Source organism: Suncus etruscus, chromosome 17 (assembly GCF_024139225.1).
Source record: "Suncus etruscus isolate mSunEtr1 chromosome 17, mSunEtr1.pri.cur, whole genome shotgun sequence".
Taxonomy (NCBI): Eukaryota; Metazoa; Chordata; class Mammalia; order Eulipotyphla; family Soricidae; genus Suncus; species Suncus etruscus.
Genome location: NC_064864.1, coordinates 31645464 through 31669369, shown reverse-complemented (window position 1 = coordinate 31669369; position 23906 = coordinate 31645464). Strand labels below are relative to the sequence as shown.

Genomic DNA, 23906 nt, shown 5'->3' with positions numbered 1-23906 from the left:
GACATCTACTCTTTTTTTTTTTTTTTTTTTTTTTTGGTTTTTGGGCCACACCCATTTGACGCTCAGGGGTTACTCCTGGCTATGCGCTCAGAAGTCGCTCCTGGCTTGGGGGACCATATGGGACGCCGGGGGATCGAACCGTGGTCCGTCCTAGGCTAGCGCAGGCAAGGCAGGCACCTTACCTCTAGCGCCACCACCCGGCCCCTGACATCTACTCTTAACTTATGATCACATTGGGGCTGGAGAAATAGCTTTAATACTAAAGCACATTCTTTGCATGATAAACTCAAAATTCAATGTCTGGCACTCTGTGGTCTGCAAGCACTGTAGGAAATGACCTATGAGTGAAGAGTAGCCCCAGATCATCACTGGGTTTGACCTGCAAAGCCACAACAAAAATTATGACTAGTTTCTTCAAAGGATAATTATTAAATCCATACCTTTTGAAGGCCTTGCTTCTATCATTGTTATGGAAGACAAGGAACTTGGAATATCCATTTTGGAAAAAGAGCTCCAGAGCAATGTCCTATAAAAACAAACTCCTTTTATTATTCCTGAAGTCTTCTGAAATGGAAATGCTCCTAGGAAGTAGATCTTGATACCCAAGGGCCATGAGTCACTTGTTCCCTTGGGTATTAGGAAACTCCCTAAGATCTCCCCAGTCAAGTATATTTGTCTCTAATACCACCAAAGGAAGTATTAAGACTTGGAAAATCAAAAGCTAAGTAAGAGAATTGGGGTCTCAGAATTTTTTTGCTTAAAGGAAGAAGACTCCCATTCTCATGACAAACAAGGATCCAAAAAAAGAGTTGCCTATTGACACCTTCAAATACGTTCAAAACAGGATCTTGGGACTTCTTTTCTTTTCTTTGTTAGGGACTTATTTTCTAAACCTTCCAGGAAATACTGGGGTACTGCTTGGGTAGGTACAACTCCCCATACGAACAGCCTTCATATGCTGCCTGCAGATTTGAAGGCACAGAGTGCTATGCCATATCCATTTTACAGATCTACTTATTTCTCCATTATGGAGAAAGAATAGTATGTAGGGCATTCTGTTGTGCCCAAGGAAAGTCTACTTTTATTTCTTTTTCTAACCCTACTTCTCCCAGCCTTCCTCTCTTTTATTCCAAGCTATGTAAATAACAGACATGAAAAAGCCATAGGGAATACAAATATAGGATGAGGTTCAGGAATAAGATGAGGTCAAGAAGAGCATTTTCAGGGAGGTCCTGGGAAAATGTGAAGTCTCTACTTGGAGTACAGATGGAGTGGGTAAAGGGAAGTTTCATGTAGGGTGCTGCTCTAATAATAGTAAGGTCCTGTTTGTATCTGGTTAAATGTGAATTCACAATTTCTAATTCAAAAAGCTTCTGAACAGAGACAGTAGTTATAAATGGCAATACACAGCTCCTATTCTCTGTGAGTATACTTAAGTTCCAGTATAATTTTCTTACTGTTAAAAATGCACATCATGTGCAAAATTAATGACAATATAGGTTTTGTGGAGGCTACATCTTGACCTGGCAATCATGTGTGCACAGGCTCTGAATTTCTAATAGGAGAATCTAGGACTGGATAGCAAGCATTCTGTCTCACTGAGTTCTCTCCACCCCATTTGGCCATAAAAAAAAGTCCTCCAGCTTCTGGCTTCCACAGTAACTAGGCTAATCAACCATCTGGAAATATTTACTAGAGGAAAAGATACTTACTGATACCTCTTCACTAAACATAACCTAAAGATAATAAGATGATCATAAAATAATTTTGAGTACTTACTTGTGCCCCCACTGTGTGCTAAGTCCTAAATACATAATGGTAAAAAATCAAAGCATGTATAGCAATTCAGTGGAGGAAAACAGAAATATGAAGACATCTCAAATATGCCCAAACTGCATAACCATGGTTGGCACTGAGACCATGATGGCTACAAGATCCAGAACCACCTGGGCAGAATTTTCTTCCACTATTCCTTTCTAGTTCACCCTCCACACAAAGAAATACATTTAGGTCAGACAAAATGAGAAAGTTTGTAGGCAAAACAGTAAAGAGGGAGGAATAAAGCTGGCCAGAGGTCCACAGCTTTCTGGACCTTCGCCAGCAAGACAACTGATACTTTCTAAAATGAACTGCTCTGACTGTCCCCCCAAGAAGTTCAGTTTCAGAGAGGTCTCCAACAGGAGGAGCAGTTGATGAATTGTGTATCCAAATAAATTTATAAATGAAAGGCATTCATCAGTTCTTGGGACCAAGAAACACACCCCTGGTAATCTTTGCAGAAAGGAGACTCTTTTAAAGACAAAGTGTGAGAAATGGGATGACCAGTCCTACAAGGTTGGCTCTTCCTCTCTTCCTTGTAGGCTGCCTGCGAGACAGATCACAGTGCATTGATGCAACTTTGCAATTACCTATTACATTAATTTATTTCATGATATTGGCCTCATGATAATTAGATGCCTTGAGGCCAGTAAGAGCCAGATTCTCTCTCTCCCTCCTTAAGATATTGAAGGCTTTCATTCTAGAAGTGAGAATCCTTACATTATGACTTAGGTAAAGACAGTCCTGCCTATAAAGCCATCAATTCTGTTCAGTATCTGAGTGTTTCTTGAAGGTTCTGGATAAGGCTCTGGGAATTGTGATTAGAGTGGACAATCAGGAGAGCTCTATTATCTCTTGATTCAGAAATGATGTTGAGCTTGGGGATAGGAGAGACAGTGGTAAAATGGAAAGGAGGGAAGCCAACAGAGGAGATTTAGTGGGTAGAACAGGGCACACACTCCCTTTGCCCTGGCCACTGACACTGCAGGAGACAATAAAGTGGTTGATTCTCTTCTTCCTCCCTAAATTTTCCATGTGCCTCTGAGGCCTGTAAGAAGGAAAATAAAGCCAAGAGGTTGTTTTCTCAATGACATATAAGATAAACAAAGTCCCAGAGATAAAATGGCAGACTCTATAAACTGTAACAGAAGTCATAACTATGTAAGGAGGCAAGATCACTATAAGCCTAGGAAATTCATGGGTGTTTCCCAAAGGCTGGGCACAGGCATAAAGGAGGATAGTCATAAAGTTGTGTCCTATACCCTCAGATAAAACACTGGTTGGTGCCTGGATCACATTCCAGTGAGTAGAGAGGGATACCCCTGGAGCCACAATTGGAGAATACCTGGAGAAGGAACTGAGCCTGCCGAAGCTCCCTGAGGTCACCATAGCTGTGTCGCTGGCAAGAGTAAAGGTTGGAAGACCTGTCTTTGCTGCACATGTTGAAAATGAATGGATCGCTGATGCTGTGAAGAAGCAGAACATGTCATGAGAAGGAGAGCCAAGTCACTGATAACCACAGCATCAGCACTAATTGACAGACACAAGTGGTTCACAGTTCCATTGAAGATTCCATTGAATCTTAGGTAATATTTGCCACAAGGCTGTGATTGGCTTTATCAAAACTGTATTTTTATGTTCTGTGCACTGACTCAGAATCAAGTCTCCAAGTCAAGAGGCAGAAAAAAGTGTCTGATCTATTTCTCTTTTTGCAGGTGGAGCTATGGCCAGAGTTCATAGGATATTTTATTAATTTTTATTTATTATTTATTATTCATAAGACATTTTAGCATAACAGCTGCCATTATATGTTTGTGTCCAGCATGGCCACAATTAAATTTACATAATTATTAACTAGGGAAAGTATATGAAACTAAATAAGAACTATATTAATTGACTTGATCTTTGAAAGTACAAGTAATTGTAGACTGGCATATAGTTTGATTTGTGCCACTTTTCAAGCTATCAATTATCATCAAACTTTATACTTATACTTTATATTCAAATCCATTCCTTAGATCACAGGTTATTAAGTAAACTCAGTCATATTTGACTCATACATGTGTACAACTATGCCAGGTATAAGGCAGGTTTTTTTTTTCAATAAATATGTGTTGAACTTAAATAAACACAGAATGATGCCTTATATCCTTACTGACTCATGCGGAAGAAATACTAATTAAAAGCACTTTAACATAGAGAATCAACTGATGGTTGGGGTTGACCAAAAGATCTAATATTATTTATAGCATGAGCTCGACTTCCTCTTTAGGAGTTGAGTTGGGTTCCCAGAAGAAATATAAATCTTTAACCACAATATCTTAGAAAATAATTTTTATTTAGAAACTAGAGAAAATGATGTGAATATTTGTTGGGTGGAAAAGCTATCCTGATGTTCTGAATGAGCATCTACAAATTTATGAACTCCAAGGTTGCCAAGCAACAGCAAAAACATGGTGAAGAGAGGAAGAGTTCTCCCTTAGAGGGAGAACATGATTCTGCCCACACCTTGAATTCAGACTTGTAGCTTACAGAACTGGCAGTCTATAATTCTTACTTTATTAACTATTTGATTTAGGCTACTTGTTTGCAGTAGATGAAAATCCTCATTTTATCAGGAAGGGATGCCACTGAATACAGAATAAATTTACTTCATAATAATTTTGTAATAATCATTGCTTCTAAAGAAAGTTTCAGAGAACAAAGGCCTATTGTTGCTGGAGCCTTTACAGTGTTCTTGAGTTTTATTTAGGATATTTTTATTATACATCAGAGAGTCTCTTTCAAGGCTTAATGTTCAACCATATGCAGCTTGATGGTAGTCTTTTAGGGAAACATTCAGGGTTGACTTAGTTTTATTTTTAACACACTTATGCATGTATCTTCCTGAGTCTCCATGGTCAAAATAAAATTGAATTCCCCATTGATCTAACATGATCTAATAGCCTACCCCTGAGAACTATATCTCCATGAGAGCCAGCAGTTTCTTTGGGCAGTAGACAAAACCTTGGAAAGAAAGTGCTGGTTAACACACATAGTCCTTTGAGGTACAGTGACTAAAATTACCTATACAATTCCCAAAGGTTTCCAGGGTAGTCATTTGTTCTCACTACACTCCTACTTGCATTCTAGAGATATACATTTCCAGACATGTAAGTCTCCCTTGTCATTAAAAATCAAGTGAGTATACACACTGAGGACTGGGCTTCTATTAAAAGCTCAGATATAGTCAATTTGATCAAGAATAGATGCACCTCATAAACACAATTTACCTAATCAATAAGATCTTATCTAACACTAACTCGATTTAAACCAGAGGTGGAGAGTGAAGCAATGGATTATGCAAAGCATTACACAGTCATGCCATGCATATAGGTAGAGTAGAAAGCTTTCATCAGTTCTCAGAAAGGCAAATCTGCAGATCCATTGTCCATATTGATCAGTATCAATAAAACATGAGCAGTAAGATGGGATGAGTCTTCTAAGTATTAATTATGCTCCTCCTTGGACTCTTAGAGGAGAGTCACAAAAGACTTGCCACAATTGGTGAATCGAGTATAAATAGAAGATGGAATTTATTGAGGAAAAAAATGCCATGTTTTAATGCAAATCTAAATCAAAAAGGGGTAGGCTGACATCCTTCCAGACTTCTTAAATGATGGTTTCCTTATATGGGCTGAAATGAGAGGACAACTGGGAGTTGTAACTTGTTATTGGCAGGTAAAACTGCTAATAGTGGTTATCAAATATGATCTGGCTCTGGACAAAGTAGCATCAGCATATCCAGACACTTATTAAAATATCATATGCTAGTGAGTTAAAACCTAGTGGGTTAAAAAGTACAGAGAAATTAGGTTCCAGAAAACTTTATTAAACAAAACTTCAGTATTTTAGTATATTAGTTTACACAACCCTGAACATCACTTGAACTTTGACTACCCAGAAAAGTTAAGTTGTATTTTTGAATAAAGAACTCTTCATGTACCTTCAAAGGCATTGATGAAGTAATTTCAACTTCTAGAAAAAATTCACAAGTTAATCAAGTTTATTTGAAATAGTTATATTTTATAAATACAGGAGAATTGATCAGTTAGAGCTGAATACACTCAAATAGTCTAAATATACTTGATTCCAAACAAAAGTTTTGGGATTTTCAGCCAAAGATGGCTGGTATTAGTTGGTATATTCTTCAAATTTCTTACCCATTCTTCAAGACCCAGATCTTCACTCATTTCCTTTAGTAACCTTTCTTCACTATACTAACTTCACATCTCCCAATTATATACTCCTTAAGTAGCCTCTCAACATATATGTTGATCCATGTTGACAGTGAGCTCTAAGCTCCAAAAGAACTAGCTTCTGTTGTCAATTGCATTATGTGCCTTGTTTGGCATAAAATGAATAATCCATAAGTGAATAAATGAGTATGCTTTGGGGACTGAATTTAATTACCTGAATAATTTAAGGAGAGACCCTTTCTCTGTGATGCATTCATTCCACATCAGGAAAGGCACCTGAAACGGCCACATTTTTGGCTAGCCACAGTAATGAGTGCTTATGTGGCTTAGTGACACCTCATTTTATCTTCTGGCTCAGTTTTAGATGGGAGTGGCAGGCATGGAAGTGGTTAATGAGTGGTTATCCATTAACCACATTAATGAGTGGTTAACTCATTAGCCACAGTAAAGAGTTGTTGATAATGATTACAGCTCAGGGTGTGATCTATGGGAAAATTGGGGAAACTCACTTGGACAGGCAGTGACGGGTGCAGTAGACATCACCCACTGGAGACAGTGTGAAGTTCTCACATATGTAGAAGCTCTGTTGGCCAAAGAGCAGGACACCTTCAAAGACTAAGTGGCCCTTCACAATCACCAGGGAGTATATCTGTGTCACCTGAACAGAGAGAACATCAGAGACAGGTTATGAGCATGTGAAGTAAGCACACTGTTCTAAGGAGGGATGGAGGGCTGTGACCAGTCACCCACCAGCTGCATAACATTCCATTGTGTATATATACACCACATTTACATAATCCAGTCATCTGTCTTTGGACACTAGGTTGATTCTGTATCATAGATATTATACTAAATAAACTTATATGTCTGGGTATAGATATACCAAGAAGTAAAATTTCAGGGTTATATGGTAGCTCTAGTCTTACATTTTTGAGAGACTTCCGTACTTCTTAGGGGTTGTACTAGTCAAGATTTCACCAGCTGTATACAGATTGCTCCATTCTTACAATAGTTGTTGACTATTCCCTTGTGTACTACAAGTGTTTGACATCCCCTATTGATCTAAATTGTCAGATGTTTTGACATGATCAACAGCGCTTTGATAACCCTTTTTATGTGTGTATCACCCTTAACATACAAACATGAAGTTAACATCTTTGAAGTAAAATTGAAAGTCGAGGATATAGGTGTTTTCAAGTCTGACTAGTTCAAATATTGCCAGAGTTCTTTCCTGGAAGGTGGCTCCAAAGAGTATCTTTGAGGGGCTCTTAGGGGGGATGATGCCAGCCTGTTTAAGCCTTATTTTTTGTCACATCCTCAAATTTTTCTAGTAAGAAGTGGTAACAATTCCAAAACCTCTCACCTCCCTATAGAACTCCAATCTCACCCAATACCTCTGTACCAAGAGTAGGGGCATGGCTATATTTCTATGATCATCTGGTGCTTTTCTTTGGGGGAGAATTAAGCATAAAATATAAGCCAAACCACAAGAAAAATGTCTGGCGATAGCTGGGTTAATAGCTTAAAAATTGATTCTGCTAGAAAAGAATGGCATTTTAAAAACGGGAAAAATGAACCCAAGTGAACTATTACCTGTTCTTCCATTTAAATTAGCCCTGAGAGGGCTCCAAAACCAAGTTTACTCATGATTAAGAAATCCCTCATGCCATGAGTCTATCGATCACTTTAAAATGAGTGGAACTTCTGCTTCATAAGTAGAATTTTTTTTAAATTTGGCTGGATGATATATTATCATTCCAGATAGGGGAATTACTATGTATATGGCCATATTCTCCTTATCAGGAGGAGAAAGTTGTATAAAAATCCAAAATTTTTAGTAATAACATTTCCATACAGTAGAAGCTAAAACATTCTACAGAAAATCATCCAGCAAATTTTCCCAGTGTCAGGCCCAATGTGCACACCTACTAAAGGCTGGAGGCCTGCCATTATATTCTATCATTCATTGGCAATTTAGTAGAGACCTAAATTTTTCTTTGAAAAAAGCAGAACTGCTATATGAGGTGCCTATCCCAGAACAATGAGCCAATTCTCTCATAAATGTGTGTGAAATCTACTACAAAAGAATCTGCCCTCCTCACATGTGGCACTTGTGCCTTTCTATGTATCTGTTCCCTGAGATCTAATTCTCAGTGCATTTTTAGGCTGTCATATAGAAAAATAAAATTCATTTAATTTGTCTTGATTTTGTTTGTTTGTTTGTTTGTTTGTTTTGGAGCCAGACTCATTGACCCGCAGGGGTTACTGCTGGCTCTGCACTCAGAAATTGCCCCTGGCAGGCTCGGGGAACCATATGATATCAAACCCAGGTTGATTGCATGCAAGGCAAACACCCTACAGCTGTACTATCACTCAGACCCCTCATTTGATTTTTAAAGACTGATGACTGAATAAATATTAAGTATCAAAAATGGAAGACTATAAATTCCTTGATGCCAATTACTTATGACCCCTGGTTTATACTTCAGTTCTTGTTCATTTTTAGATGGAGAATTGAGTCCCACTAGTAATAAAAAACACAATAAAGTGAGAAACTGCTGAGTTTTACTTATTCACTTAACAAACATGGGAAGAAATGCAATCTCTGGGTCTCTTGATGGCAGCTTATTCTCTAAGGCAGAGACAAGGAGCAGAGATGTCCCCTGCCTGTCTGCCTATGCCACTTGCATTAACATATCTGCAAATGACCAATCTCACAGCCCTTCTCAACTGTCTAGAATGGAAAAGACTGAGATCTGTACCAATCTGATGCAAAATGCATTACAAGTTCCTAAAACTATACAAAGCCATGTCTGACCTAAGCAGCATCAACTTAGAGTCTGCTGTTTGGAAATAAAAGTGCATTTCTAGCCAGGTGGCTAGAAAGGTGGCTGTAAGCCATTTAAAAACTAGGCCCTAATATAATTAAATATCATAAAATGTGGATCTTGGGCATTAATTCTAGAAGCTATTATGTATGGGAAAATCTACAATTTATAAGAGGTGTTATCAGGCTACATGCCTGGGTTCTAATTCAGCAAGTAGACAGTGAAATTTGGAATATTCAGAAAAGGGTCTGTGCAGGTGATGTGAAGTCCATGAAAAACCAGTGGGGATATAAAAGAATAGACCTCATCTTCTGACCATGTGTTGCCCCTGTCACACCCTTAGTTGTTTGTGAATTCCTTCCCGTACATTGGAGTCTAGCTTGTATTCCAAGTCCTACTAGACACACAGGCAGTCAAATAATCTTTTCATGATTTAACCATAAATCAAGAAAAATAATCAATTTTCTTTACACAATATGAGGGTCCAAGGGGAAGACACAGGCATACACAGGTATCTGGGGGTACCTGTGCCACATGGAGTAGGAGTGGAGAAGTGGCATTAGGGAGATTTAGGAGTTAAGAAGTTAAGAACAGGCATGGGGCTCATCCCTGGACACAAAGTCTTGTTTCATATAATTAGATAAAAAAAAGATGAGTGCATATGTAGATGTGTGTGCATATGCGTGTGATTGCTTATATTAGCTGTGTATGTGAGTCTATGAGCATTTTTTTAATCTAAAGGGGTCTTATGTGTCTATATTAGTGTGTGATCATGTGAGGATTGGGTGAACATATAATCATGTGGAAGAGCAGGTCTCTGTGAGTGTATGGATCATGTGGGTGTGAATGCCTATGTGAGCTGATGAACATGTTTAAGTGTGGGAGAGTGTATATGTGTGTGTTCGAGCTTATAAGGGGGGCGGGGAGAACTAGCTTATGAGGGCCTTGTGTACAGAGAATGCCAAGGAGGTAGTCTTTCAAAACAAGAAAAATAAGGTCTACCACACATCCATGTATTTTAACACTGGTTATCACCCAGATGAGAAGTTATACAAAGAAAAAAGTTAACACTCTTTCCACCTGCTACAATCATAGCTAAAAATACCTAGAAGAGCTTGATGCTGCTCTCTGCTGTCCAGAGCGAAAAATAACTTCCGTCACTTCCAACTGATGACTTTTCACTAAACTCAAAATCAAACTTTATAGTGAGCTCATCTTTAAAAACATGAAATCATGTTTCATTGTCCATGTGCCAGAGTAGCATGAAGACTCACTGTTGAGAACAGCTGTGTCAAGAGAAGTTGAGGGGTGGTCCCCAACCACACAGTGGGAGAAATTAACATGCATTAAGTAAGCCACTGCTCACCTCACACGGAGCTGTTGGCAGAGAAATGTGTTTGGAATTCTTAGAATCATTAATCAATGACGAAAAGGTGGCACCGAATAATTACTGTCCCAGGTATTGCTGGAGGCAATCAGAGCTCCAGTGTTCACACAAAAGAAGAAGGTGAATTGTGGCTCTTGAGTGAGCCACGTGGAAGCCTGGAAGTTGGGGACAACAGAGAGTTTACTGTGCTACTTTCAGTGAGGAGCATAGAAGCCACTTCTCAGTAGTTGGGGGCCAGTAGGGGAGTCTGCCAGATACTGATGGAATTGCCCATCCAACTTCCTTGAAGGCCATATGGAGAAAATGTGGGAGATATTGCCCACAGAATGGGAAAAATTATTTACCCAATACTCATCTGATAAGGGGTTAATATCAAATATATATTTTATATATAATATAGGACTTTATAAGAACATTTCAACTCTATTAAATAATAAGCAGGACAGATTAATAGAATCTTCCTCAAGAAGAAATACAGGGGCTGGAGAGATAGCATAAAGGTAAGGCATTTGCCTTGCATGCAGAAGGTCAGTAGTTTGAATTCTGGCATCCCATATGGTCCCCCCAGGCCTGCCAGGAGCCATTTCTGAGCATAGAGCCAGGAGGAACCCCTGAGCGCTTCTGAGTGTGACCCAAAAACTCCAACATCCCCCCCCAAAAGAAGAAATACTAATGGCCAAAAGGCACATAAAAAATGCTCTGCATCACTAATCATGGATATACAAATCAAAACACCAGTGAGTTATCTCACACTACAAAGACAAAGAACAAAATCACACATCACATATAACAAGAACAATCAGTGCTGGCATGGCTGTGGGGAAAAAAGAATTATCTTTTGCTGCTGGTAGGAAAGTAGACTGGTTCAGGCTTTCTGAAAAAAAAAAATCAACTAGAAATTGAGGTTCCTTTTGACCCAGAAATTCCACTTTCTGGAGTTCCCCAAGAGCACTAAAACAAAATGTAGACAAGACAGTTACACTCCTATGTTCCTTGAAGCATATCTATCCAATATAGCATAAACCTGGAAATAACTGAAGATCCAAAAATATATGACTGAATAAAGAAACCATGTTATACATACACAACTTAGCTATAAGAAAAGATAAAGTCATTCAGTTTTCTGCTACATAGAGGGACTTGGATAGTATCATGCTGAGTGAAGTTGTCAGAGGGAGCAGAACACAGTAAAATGGTGCTGTTCTCTCCTGTCTTGTAATGTTTAAAGAATACTGGTGATGGGCTGCTGATATTACCTTTTCATGATCAAGTAGCTCTTGTAAAATAACTTGTCTTTCCAGACATTGTTCCAAGAAATCTTCTGAATGCAGACTTTCATGTAAGACAGGGAAGAAGGTCAACTGGGTGCAGTCCACGGCCACCTCATCAATCTCACCTCCAGCTTCCTTTGGGTTAAGCTCATCTGTAGCAGCAGAAAGATATAGAAAAATTGCCATGAGACACCTGGCATCCTTAGTGTCAGAGAACTGAAAGGTTTAAGGTTCTGGGGCCGGAGAGATAGCACGGAGGTAGGACATTTGCCTTGCAGGCAGAAGGACGGTGGTTTAAATCCCAGCATCCCATATGGTCTCCCAACCTGTCAGGAGCGATGTCTGCGCATAGAGCCAGCAGTAACTCCTGAGCGCTGCCAAGTGTGACTCAAAAACCAAAAAAAGAAAAAAATAAAGGTTTAAGGTTTCAATGTTAGTTTATGGATCTCTAGGTTCACCACTGTTTTAGACAGAAAGAGCCATTCTCTGAGCCTGCACTACCACTGACACTCCTTGAGATAAATAATTTTGGAAGGTGTGCCAAGCTGAAGCTCTCCAGAGAGCACAAGACTATGTTTCTGATTTTATCTCCACTAATCAAAAAGTCATCTGACAAGAGAGGTGGGTAGGCATGTGAATTTGTGTATCCTGCACTCTCTTGATAGTGACTTTTTTTTTCTAATTATGGAAGTATTATCTCCCTCATAAGCAAGAAATATGGACAACGTGTGATATTGAGAGGAAGAAAAAGCAAAATATCACTTTCATTCCAAGAGATTTTGCTACTAATAAAGCTCCCACTTAGTAAGCACTTTCTTTGTGTGAAATTCTATTATTTTTGTGTGTGGGTCCTACCCATCAGTGTTAAGGAGAACTTACTCCTGGTTCTTCTCTCAAGAGATTACCACTGGGGTATTCAGGAAACCACACAGGGTGCTTGGGATAGAACCTGGGTTGGCTGTGTGCAAAGCAAAATGCCATACCTGCTTGTACTATCTCTTCAGTGTGTGAGATATTTTTGAGGACAGAAATGATTGCAGGTGTTTGATTATTTGGTTTTTGGGCCACAACTGACAATGTTCAGGGATTACTACTGACACTTTGCTCAAGAATCACTCCTGGAAGGCTCAGGAGACCATATGGGATGCCAGGGATTGAACCTGGGTCAGCTTCGAGTAAGACAAATACCCTACCCACTGTAATATTATTCTGACCCTGTTGTTATTTTTATATCTAGTCCTACCTAATAACAGATTCCATCCCATGCTTGTGATAAAAATGGGGCCATAGAAAAAGGCAAATTTCTTTGTTTTCTGTCCTATTGCTTTATGTCTGTAACTAAAGACTGACTGAGCACAGTCTCTGAGTCTAGAGACTGACCTTTTCATTTTTAGCACCCCGACTCTTTACAACTTGTTTTATTTACACATAACATCTATTTTGTGCATATTGACATAGATGCATACACATACATGTAGCATTTTGGACATGAGAAGAACTATAGTACATTTAGGTTTTTCTTCTAATATATTTTGTATTCAAGATTACAGTAAGGCCATGTTCATATTCTATTAACATTTCTTTAAAAACAACTGAAATAGCTGTGCCATATTCTATTATATAACTCTTCCACAATCACTTAACCTGCCTCCTAGTTTTTAGAGCTACAGATGGTTTCTCTTTTTGTACAGCCATGAATGCTCAGCATTGCAGTTCTGTGTGTGCATATGTAGACTTATTTCCTAACATGTACATTTGGTTCTTAGATAAGCACATGAATAGATTTCTGGATCTTATCCCTCCCCCTGGAACTTCTGACCTTTCTCCTGGTGCTTTTTTCTTGGTCCTCCTCCTTATCTGGAAGACTCACATCTAGATGAGGGAAAGTGTCATGCTGAACTTTCCCCCTTCTGAAAAATACTGTATGAGTGCAGGGCTTTTTAAGTTCCTTATTGAGCACCCTGCTGTGGGGTGGAACATACTGGAATCTTCAAGAAAATATATAATATCAAGAACAGGAGAGCAGCAATTCATAATTATGGCCATGCATAAAATCTGCACATGCTCTCCACCATTGTGAAGGAAGACAAAGCCAAGCATTGTCATATTAGATTTGTGGGTCTCAGCACAGAAAGGAAAGAAACAAACAGTATCATGTGGATCACGCATGTCCACCTGGGTATCAGAGTCCAGGAGTTTTTTCTCACTCAGGGCTAAGTTCCCCATAGACCAGCTGATGAATTCATTGTAATGTAAAGTACTAAAGCATTACACTAGGAAAGTTTCCTTTGTTCTAAGGAGCTCTTCCCCCCCACCTACAGTCTGAGACTGTAATTTAGGATATAATAAAAATTAACAGTAATATATGTTTAAAACAAACCACAGTCTAATAGCAATGTACAAAATCTGAAGTTGTGTGAGGTGGTGGCTTCATGCCAAAACGGAACCTGGATTTTCAGCCAATCAATTCAACCAAATTTCTCAATGAAAACACACACACACACACACACACACACACACACACACACACACACACACACATGAATACAGGGGCCAGAGCAATAGCGCAGAGATAGGACATTTGCCTTGCATGCAGCAGTGTCAGGATGGACCTGGGTTCTATCCCCGGCATCCAATATGGTCCTCCAAGCCAGGAGCAATTTCTGAGCACATAGTCAGAAGTAACTCCTGAGCATCACTGGCTGTGCCCCCCCCCCCCCGAAAAAAGAGTACAGAGGCCAGAGCAATTGTACAGCAGTAGGGTGGTTGCCTTGCATGCAGATGACTTTGAATGAACCCTGGTTCAATTCCCAGCATCTCATATGGTCCCCTAAACCTGCCAGAAGTTATTTCTGAGTGCAGAACCAGAAGAAACCCCTGAGCACCACATGGTTTGGTCCAAAAACAAAACCAAAAAATAATACAAAGAGGAAGAATAAATCATTATCATTGATTCAAAGTATCATTTTTATTTAGTTTGGGAAATGATCTTTTCATTCTGTATTCATTCAATATTAATGTTCAGCATAAAAATTCTTAAATATTTGTTCTGTCAACTTTTTCTCTAAAACATCCTATTTTTCCTTTATGTGTTATATGCATTTACATTGATGTAATAATGTATTGAATTGTGTTGTATAGAGATACTTTTACAATTTTCCTGTTACAGAAATTGGACAGGATAGATCTCTCAGTGAAAACAAATCTTACTATTGCAATTTAATACAAAATTCTTTCCCTTTGATGGATGTGGTTCCCTTCTGGCATGTCCAGCAGTGAAAATAGTCTGAGAACCATCTAACTGAGACTTGCAGCATTCATTTTTTTCAAATATTAATTTTATATCTTTAAGAATATATTAAATAAAACTAATACTTGGTTTTAATTATTAAATAAAACAGATAAATGGATCAGCTGGATACCTTGATTTCTCTCCTGTGTTTGAGAAAAAGAACTACTTCTTACTTGGCTCTCCTGAAATAAAACAGAATAAAATTGATTAGATTCTGGATATTATTCTGAAACCTCTTCCAAGATATCCACACATACACACAAATAAACACACATACATGTAATCCCTTCAACTTGCTCATATACTCAGACTCAGAAGCAAAGGGAAATAAATTCTAAATCCTAAAGGACCACAATAAAATGCATGTATTAATGTTCTTGAGTCAAAGGGGACAAAACCCACAATCTTCCATTAAGTAGAACTTACAGTAATTACCAATGAAGATGCCAAAATAGGATTAAAAAGCATCCTGGATGTCTGTGGTACACACCAGCCCTTAGCAGAGACTGGGTCTGTGGTCTGAGACTGAACAGGGCCAGGTTCCCCCAAGCACCAGTTAGTGTGGCTCAACCTTCCTCACTCACACACATCCTCTAAATAACAATACACAGTCTCCTCCTACATTTAGGTGCATACTTCATCTCTCCTACTTGACTATGCTAAGGTACTCCCAAGGAATACCTGGCAGTGAACACAATACGAGCAAGCTTAAGTGACATTATGTCACATTTCCACCTGGAAGTAGCACTGTGTTGCTGCATTCTCTGCTCACCTTGAGCCTTCCTGCACCCAGAGCATCATGTGGAGACAGACGTCTAATGCGTTTCCTCATGCGAGCAGGTCCTTCTCGCCAATCCAGTTCCCACCCGGAGCAGAGTGTGGCTTCTGCCTTCTGGCCCCACAATCCCAGCTCCCCAAAAAGCTGCTCCTGGATCTTGCTCCAGCCTTTAGCTGCCTTGATTTCTTCACATTTCCGCCTCTAGGAAGAAAATATATGTATTATGTGTGATGCTACCCCAAACATATTTATAATGGGACCTAAATACATTTGGAGTGAACAGACTAAGGCTTCACTGTTTCCACCCAGCTAAATAATTTTTTGAGGAAAAAATTCAAGTCTTGAGAGGAGAATGATTTCTCCCAGAAAAAAGAACAAATGATGGACCTGAAATATTTTGTCTTGCCCTGTTTTGTCTGATCCCAATAGTTTATTTAAATGTTTGTTATAGATTACTTTTCTTGAAATCTATTTTTATTTTATTAACTCATTATTGGTACCAGTATTACTTCAAAGACTATAATACTTTGATCTAAGATTTAGCAAGTGGAGCCATTTTGAATGGACAATTGTTCACTACATTTGAACCATTTCTTGGAATTAAGACTAAAATTTTAATTCCTACCACATGAGCTTTGCTATCTGAGGAACATGGATTATCATCATTTTCTGCTTGTCACTTGAAATTTGATCTAAAGGGAATTAAGCTACCTTATTTATCAAATCTTATTAGCTGTAAACAATGAGTTTATGTAGGATTAAAAGACACAAAAATTAAAGAGTTTCATATGAGAACTATCTCTCCTAATGTCATCAGTTAGTATGATTGGAAATAAAGCAGATTCCACCTTCACAGCTGCTGAGAGAACAAACCCCCCCTGTCCAAGAGCACATCCAGAGAAAACAGAACAGAGAGATAAGATGTGCTCAGTCATGGTTACCTTGGACCCATTTCAAGATGCTTGGAATTAGAGAGATACTACTTCTCAGTAGGTAAATTTTCTTATAAATAGCTAAACTGAGTTCAATCCCTGGCACCCCATATATTTGCCCTGAGAGTGTCAGAAATGATTCCTGAGTGTAGAACAAAGAGTAAGCTCTGAGTACTGCTAGTTGTGGCCAAAAAGAAAAAAAAAAAAAAAGAATAAGATGTTTGCCTCTGGGATTAGGCCACTCTTAGGTACCTAGGGCCAAAGTAGGTCTAGAAGACAGAAAGTGAACATCCCTGAGGCTTTAAAATTACAGGTGGTGGGTCTGATTATACCACAGAATGCAAGTAGGGAGAAGAGAGCAAGAAAAGGAACCAAGAACTAAATAAGCCACATTTATTGAAACTGGGGAGATATGAAAGGTAGAAAAAAGAAGTTATTAAAGAAATAAGATAAACCACCAAAATAGAATCTATCAAAAATAAAAATAAAGGGAGACACCAAGCCAAAGAATCATCCCAGTTATACAGCTTTTGGTGCATACAGACACATATTTTTCCTAATTTCACAATATTGACAGACCAGAAAATTAGATGGGAGAGTTTCATAGAAGCCCAGTAGGCTCAATAAGCAAAAATAATAACACAGAAGCTCAACTACCAATCAACAACTCATTGAGATTTACTCAATGGCTTTAATAACACCGAGTGAGACAGTAAGTTTCATAAATTTTCCTTTACTAAACTATTTTTGATAAATTTATTTATTATTTTATGGTAACAGCAATATAAAATAAATATATTATTTTGTGCCTACTAAGGGTTGAGGTGGGGGTAGGCTGGGGGTAATGATGGAAGGGAAGATCACAGGCATGGTGGGATTGGGATTGGAACACTGAATGCCTGGACCAACTATATCATGAGCAGCTTTGTAAACACAGTATTTAAATTAAAGAAATAAAAGAAATTTAATAAAAAAGAGAAGCAAAAAGATGTTGCCTAACACAATTTGAGGTCTTCTGGGCAAGAAATGAATCATTAAGTCACCATTCAGTTGCTAAAGCTGGATTCAGGAAGAGAGAAGAATCATACAATGGCACTATCATAAAACTTTTAAATATTTTAAATAATAATAATATAAAATAACTACCTATTTCAATTCTGTGGATTTGGGATAAAAAGGTTTTAATTCAAATGGAATTGAACCTACGTATATTAAAATAACCAGAAGAAAAAATTTGTGGCTAGTTTTTCTAATGAAAAATTTCAAGTAAATAGTTTTCAAATAATTTTAATATTTTTAATTTTAAATTTCAAATAAAATTTATACAGGAAGTTGGGAAACAAGATGGTCTAGGTAAGAAGAAAACAGAACAAAAGCAGCTAAACTACATAAAAAGCCAAGGAGGATCTGAGCTAGATCAGTTGGAAGCAGCTGTTTTCAGCAGCACTTCTAAAGGGAGAACTTGGGGACAATGAATATCAAAACTGCATGATTTTCAGGTGCCATAGAGTCATTTAGATTGACTTCCAGATAATGGGCAATATTTTCTTGCCATGCTCTAGGTTCCTACAAACTCCAGTGACTTCTCAGAAGTGGGCAAAATGTCAGTATAGACAAATCTCACAGAACTTCTTCAGAGTCCTCTAGATTGGTTTCTCAAATATCACTATTCCCAGCTGGTGAGAGGACCTTTTGGGTGTTACTAGTAGAAGCTGTAATAAAGAATGTGTGATATTTCATAAGATTACTTTAGTCTAGAGTTTTGATTTGACTATTCTGTATTGGGAAGTCGTAATGCTCTTTAAAAAAGTGAAGTGACCTCTGATTCAATGTCACTGTGTACCTAAAATACTACTATGAATGATTTGTAATCCACTTTGGTCAAAATAAAAATTATTTTAAAAAAAGTGGGGTGAATGATTCAGACCCCATTATCTCTGGCAGACAATGACTACATCTGAATTCCTTTAAACATTAAGACAATCTGTCTTAAATATTTAAACACTTGGAAAGTATCCTTATGGATTAACTTCGAAATGCTGATTTTCTCAAAAATACCTCAATTAACAGAAAAACTTTATATTACTTTCACAAGTATACTCTGAGCCCCAGTTAGAATTGCTGCTGAAAATAAACTAGACCAATGTTGTCGAACAGTGTTTCTCAACCACGGGTGCCTTCTGACCTTGTTTCCTTCCTGTGAACGTATGTTCTACATGTTGCCTACCCCCACCCTTGTCTAGTATCATGACCCTCTCTGTTCATGCAACTTTCACTTGTGGCCCCTTGGAATATACTAGGCTATATGGCCTCCAATTGAAAAGGACTTTTCTCAAAGACTGAATCCTTTCCATCTGGGCTAAGAAACTTGCTGAGGTTTTGTCCTTCCTACACGATCTTTCAACCCTGAATTTTCCATGAAATATTGAAGAAATTCTTATCATCTACAGAACCAAACCTTCCAAGTTCTACAACCACTAGAAAAGAAATAGTCATATTTTCAAGTAGATGATGATTTAGAAGTTGAATAAATGATATCAGTTATTATTTTTTTTTTTTTTGGTTTTTGGGGCACACCTGGCAGCACTCAGGGGTTACTCCTAGCTCTGCGCGCAGAAATCACTCTTGGTAGGCTCAGGGGACCGTATGGAATGCTGGGATTCGAACCACTGTTCATTCTGGGTTGGCTATGTGCAAGGCAAGCGCCCCACCAGCTATGCTGTCTCTTCAGCCCCGATAGCATATCTCTTGAATTCAATGTACATAATAAAACTTTTTTTTCACAATTAAAGGATTCATTATTTCAATATGCACCTTGTCTACTCTGCTTCCTAGGACAATTACATTCTTTAGCTTTCTTTTTCATCCAACTGAAGTGGATGAATATTATTAGTACTGGGCCATTAATGTGAAAAGACCTGCAGCACATATAATGCCCATATAAATCAGTTGAAGTTGTATAGGTGTCCAAGGTAGAGCCTCTCTCCACACTAAATTCTGAATGATTAGCTTTTGAAATGGGATCAACTGTCTATGTCTGTTTATCATCTTGATATCACTCTGGAGCATAAATCACTTCTAAGTGATTCCTACCATATCATATTTGTTGAATTGCCCCTTTCTTTACTGATTAAATAGCCTTGAAAGCTGTACTGATGAACTGTGTGTTTCTAGGGTACAAGGTATATAACTCATGCATCCCTATTATAAGGAAGATGGAAGGTTCACAAATGAATTTATTTGCAATTATATCAAAGACACTTTACTACATGGGTCAGAATCTATTCTGTCTCCCCTCAACTTAGGCAGTAATGTTTCACTATCTTTTGTATCCTCACCATACCCCAGTCCCTTCTACCCCAGAGCTTATCTCCTCACAGTAAAACCCCTTGATATTGTCTTCAACACCTGGTTTGTGACTATTTCTTTACTTAGCTCCTCTTTAGAGTATTACAAACCCTTCAGGCTCATTAGTTTCATTGTATTCTCGGACTTTCTGATATCTGTCACTAGCTTTGGAACAAAGGAATTATAAAGTAAGTAGCATGATTAACAATATACAGTATATTATTAGCAATGACGCTTAAATATTTGCTCAAAAACAAAACCGAGGCTGCAGCAATAACACAGCAGACAGGGCATTTGTCTTGCATGTAGCCGAACCACATATGATCCCCAGCATCCCAGATAGTCCCCTGAACATGCCAGGAGTAATTTCTGAACACAAAACTAATAGTAACCCCTGAGCAACACGGACATAACCCAAAACCAAAATAAAATGAAATAAAATAAAACCAACTAATTCACTTCTTTGCAAGTCTGTAAACAGATGCAGGACAACTATTCTTTGCCATCCACTAAGAATTTTCTGGATGCTCTTTAGTCTATTTAGTTAGCTCGTGTTATGGCATCTTAAATATGGGACTAAAACTCAGATTTTGGTTTTGGTATGGAGAAGACTTAGAAATTTAAGTAACAATTTCAATGGCTTGATTTCCCATGCTCTTTATCTTGACAATACAGTATATGTCCACGGAGTTGTTTTCAGTATCTAAACGTGTTCGCTTCAGTGGTAACCATTGAATTTAGGAAAGAATGCAAAACTCCTAATTTATATTGCACACATTAGTTTTTCAAAGTCTTACATTTTTTATTTCTCCATTTGCTCCTACTTTGGATAGAAAATAACTTCTTTATCCAGTTAAGAATGATGTGCAAATATTTTCAGACAAGGGACCTTTGCACATGGCTTTGAACTGATCAAAATCATTTCCTCAAAACATTACAACTCATATTGCTTTTTCTTTAAATCACAAAGTGCACTTTCTTAGAAAAGGTTACTCATTTGTCCAACTTAAATTCTTCCCCCTTTCTAATCACTCATTTTAATGCATTTTTGCTCATCACAATTTATAAATGTTTGCAAAGTTATTGCATATAGATGTCCTATATATTGAATCTATCTGAGAAGGTAGCCCCTGCCTTCTATGTTTACAATTGTGCACCTAACTCCTAGAATAGAATCTGAAGCACCTAACTTCTTGATACTACTGATGAATAAGTGACATGACAGGAACACTGACTCCGCAGTTACTGCCTATATCCTTAGCTGCTGATTATTGAAGTACTAATCCAGTTTAGTGATCATACAAATAGAATTAAATCATTGATGGTGAATGACTTTATCCTTTAATCCTTAAACCAAGGGCCCTTTCAATTCATTTCAGGATAGATTCTAGTCTATTATATAGAAAAAAAAACTGTCTTATTTCCTACCTGTACATGATCTTTATATAGAGATGCATAGAGCTCTTGTCCTCTTCTTCTATTGTCCTCAATACAAGACACAAAATCCTGGAGAGGAAAGAAAATTACCACTTTACTAATGCTTTGATAAAAATAACTTTTTTTTCTCTAACCAATTAGGAAGGATGGTAATGGTTACAGGATTGTTAGTCAAATTAATCACAACCTCATAATCAAAGATTTTACCTATGCTAATGTACTATACATATATGCCTGCTTATAGGTTACTTCCACTTACAGCTATGTAATGTTTAAGTAAATAGTTTAATCTGAGAGAATATTAATTATAATAATAAAGTGAGATTCTCTAAAGAGAGAATAAGAAAGTCCGAAGTTAAATGAAACTTATTCCCAAATGTAATACATAGGTAACCCCAGGATGAAGTGCCAAAAAAATAACAATTTATACACACAGTTATGATGCCAGAAACTCCAGATTGGCATGTGCCAAGTAATAAAGAGAAGAAATTGCACATTATAGTAGATGGGCATGGATGAATCCAAGACAAACTGTGTTATAAGGTATAAAATGTTGTTCTATAGCCATATTTTATGGTAAATAAATGTAACTGAAAAATTATTTTTGATTTTTGGGCCACACCTGGTGATGCTCAGGGGTTACTCCTGGCTTGGGGGACCATATGAAATGCTGGGGGATCAAACTGTGGTTCGTCCTGGGTCAGTTGCATACAAGACAAATGCCCTACCACTGTGCTATTGCTCTGGCCCCAAATGTATCTGAAATTTTAATTTTCATTTGTTTAATGTTAAAAAGTTTATGACAGGATGTAATAATTAAATCAAAATACCTCATACAGTAGAAAAGAAATAAGTAAATAGAGAAGGGTATTTAGGCATGCCATGTATAAGATCAGTTGATAAAAACAAACTTAATATTAATAGAAGCAACTATATGAGTGAAGCTTAAATCTTCTATATGCAAACACATGCTCTACACCAGTTTTCAAAGTGGGTGATGCAACTGTACTAAAACTAAGAGAAAAGTAGTAGTTTCTAGTGCAAGTATGGGGGGGGGGTGATTTCTGTTGTTTGCTTAAAGAAGATGAGTGATGTTTTACAGAAAAGGCCAAATACACTTGGGAATCTCCACTCTACATTGCTCAGACTCTGCATCACTGGCCTCACATATACTCTTTACTATAAGTTCAGGAAATCTTTAATATCCACATATTAATTTCTAGACAGTGGAGTATAAAAGCACCATGTCTGGTTTTGTGAGTCCAAATGGATAAGACCATAATTAAGGGTGGCATGGCCAGTGTTGAGACAGAATTTCTCACAAGACATACAGAAAATTTGCAAATAAAAAGAGGGCTCTTAGCATGATTTGTTTTCAGGATGTGCTCAGTGAAATATTGCTATCACTGAACTATTGCTATAACTGAAATATGGTTGATCAGTTTTAAATAAGACCTATTTTTATAAATAAGGTCTTTAATTGATTCACCATAAGATACACAGTTGCAAAGTTGTTCATGATTGAGTTTCAGTTATACAATGTACAACACCTTTCACCAGTGCACATTCCTCACCATCAATGACCCCAGATTCTTTCCCACCCTCTACCTTCCTCTTCTGCTTGTCTTTGTGGCAGACATTTTTTCTTCTCTCTCTTTCTAAAAGACTAATTCGTTATTATGTATTAATTTTGGTAGCCATTTGAAGGATGAATTTAAGGATAACAAGACTGGATGTAAGGGAGCATTTTATTATTGACTGATATTCTGTGGTTTTCAATCCTGTAAATAATGGTTTCTCATTAATATACTTGCAATATCCCACCCATGTATAGTAAACTCATCTCACTCTCCTAAAGACCCCAATATCTCTCCCTCTTAATTAATCCAACTCAATTTTGTAGATCTGTTCTTTTATTTTGCTACCTTTGGAACTTTGTTGCTACCATTTTGCATATCTTTAAGTCTCTCATATGGAAGAGATCATTTTGTATATATCCCTTTTCTGTGACTGAGTAGGAGTATTTATAGACACTGTACAATGCAGTTTCACTTAGTAAGACGAATAAAGTACAATTCATCTGATATTGGTGTGTAATAGAGGGTAACAATTACTCCAAAATTTCTGGATTGCATGGTTGAGTGAATTAGATGACAAAAAGTTAAGATGAATCAATGACAAAGGAAAAAATAAATTAGAGTGATATAAGAACATGATACATTTGAAGTGTTAGTAGTAGAGCTGAACATCTCTAAAAGAAATTTCATTTGAGAGATGTACATTCAACATAGGTTCATGAGCCAGACATAATGACAGATAAACCCTGAGAAATGACAACATCTCTCAAGGAGAATAAATACAAAGAGGAGATAACAGGACAAGGTTGGCTACCTGGAGAACACTAGAAAAATTTAAGTCTGAAAAATAAAAGTTAAAAAGACAAGGAAAATCAGAGAAAGAAGTGCCATGGATACCAAGGATGATTTAATCATAGAGTTAGTATTAGAATAAGTCTTATAAGGTGAGGCCCAATGAGTCCATTGGATTTTTCTGTAGATATTATAAATTGATAACTTA

The 23906-nt window shown here is 37.6% G+C and overlaps 1 protein-coding gene across 1 annotated transcript in view; it reads right to left on the bottom strand.

The window, feature by feature from the left end:
- Nucleotides 1–23906, bottom strand: part of WDFY4 (WDFY family member 4) — a 239321-nt gene that overhangs the window by 73818 nt on the left and 141597 nt on the right. The window contains exons 39-45 of the mRNA XM_049790636.1: nucleotides 21321–21398; nucleotides 15607–15813; nucleotides 14965–15016; nucleotides 11528–11694; nucleotides 6566–6714; nucleotides 3164–3284; nucleotides 441–526 (exon numbers count right to left, since the gene is read on the bottom strand). Of these exons, the coding sequence (XP_049646593.1) occupies nucleotides 441–526; nucleotides 3164–3284; nucleotides 6566–6714; nucleotides 11528–11694; nucleotides 14965–15016; nucleotides 15607–15813; nucleotides 21321–21398 (860 nt within the window). The remainder of the gene's footprint in view (nucleotides 1–440; nucleotides 527–3163; nucleotides 3285–6565; nucleotides 6715–11527; nucleotides 11695–14964; nucleotides 15017–15606; nucleotides 15814–21320; nucleotides 21399–23906) is intronic.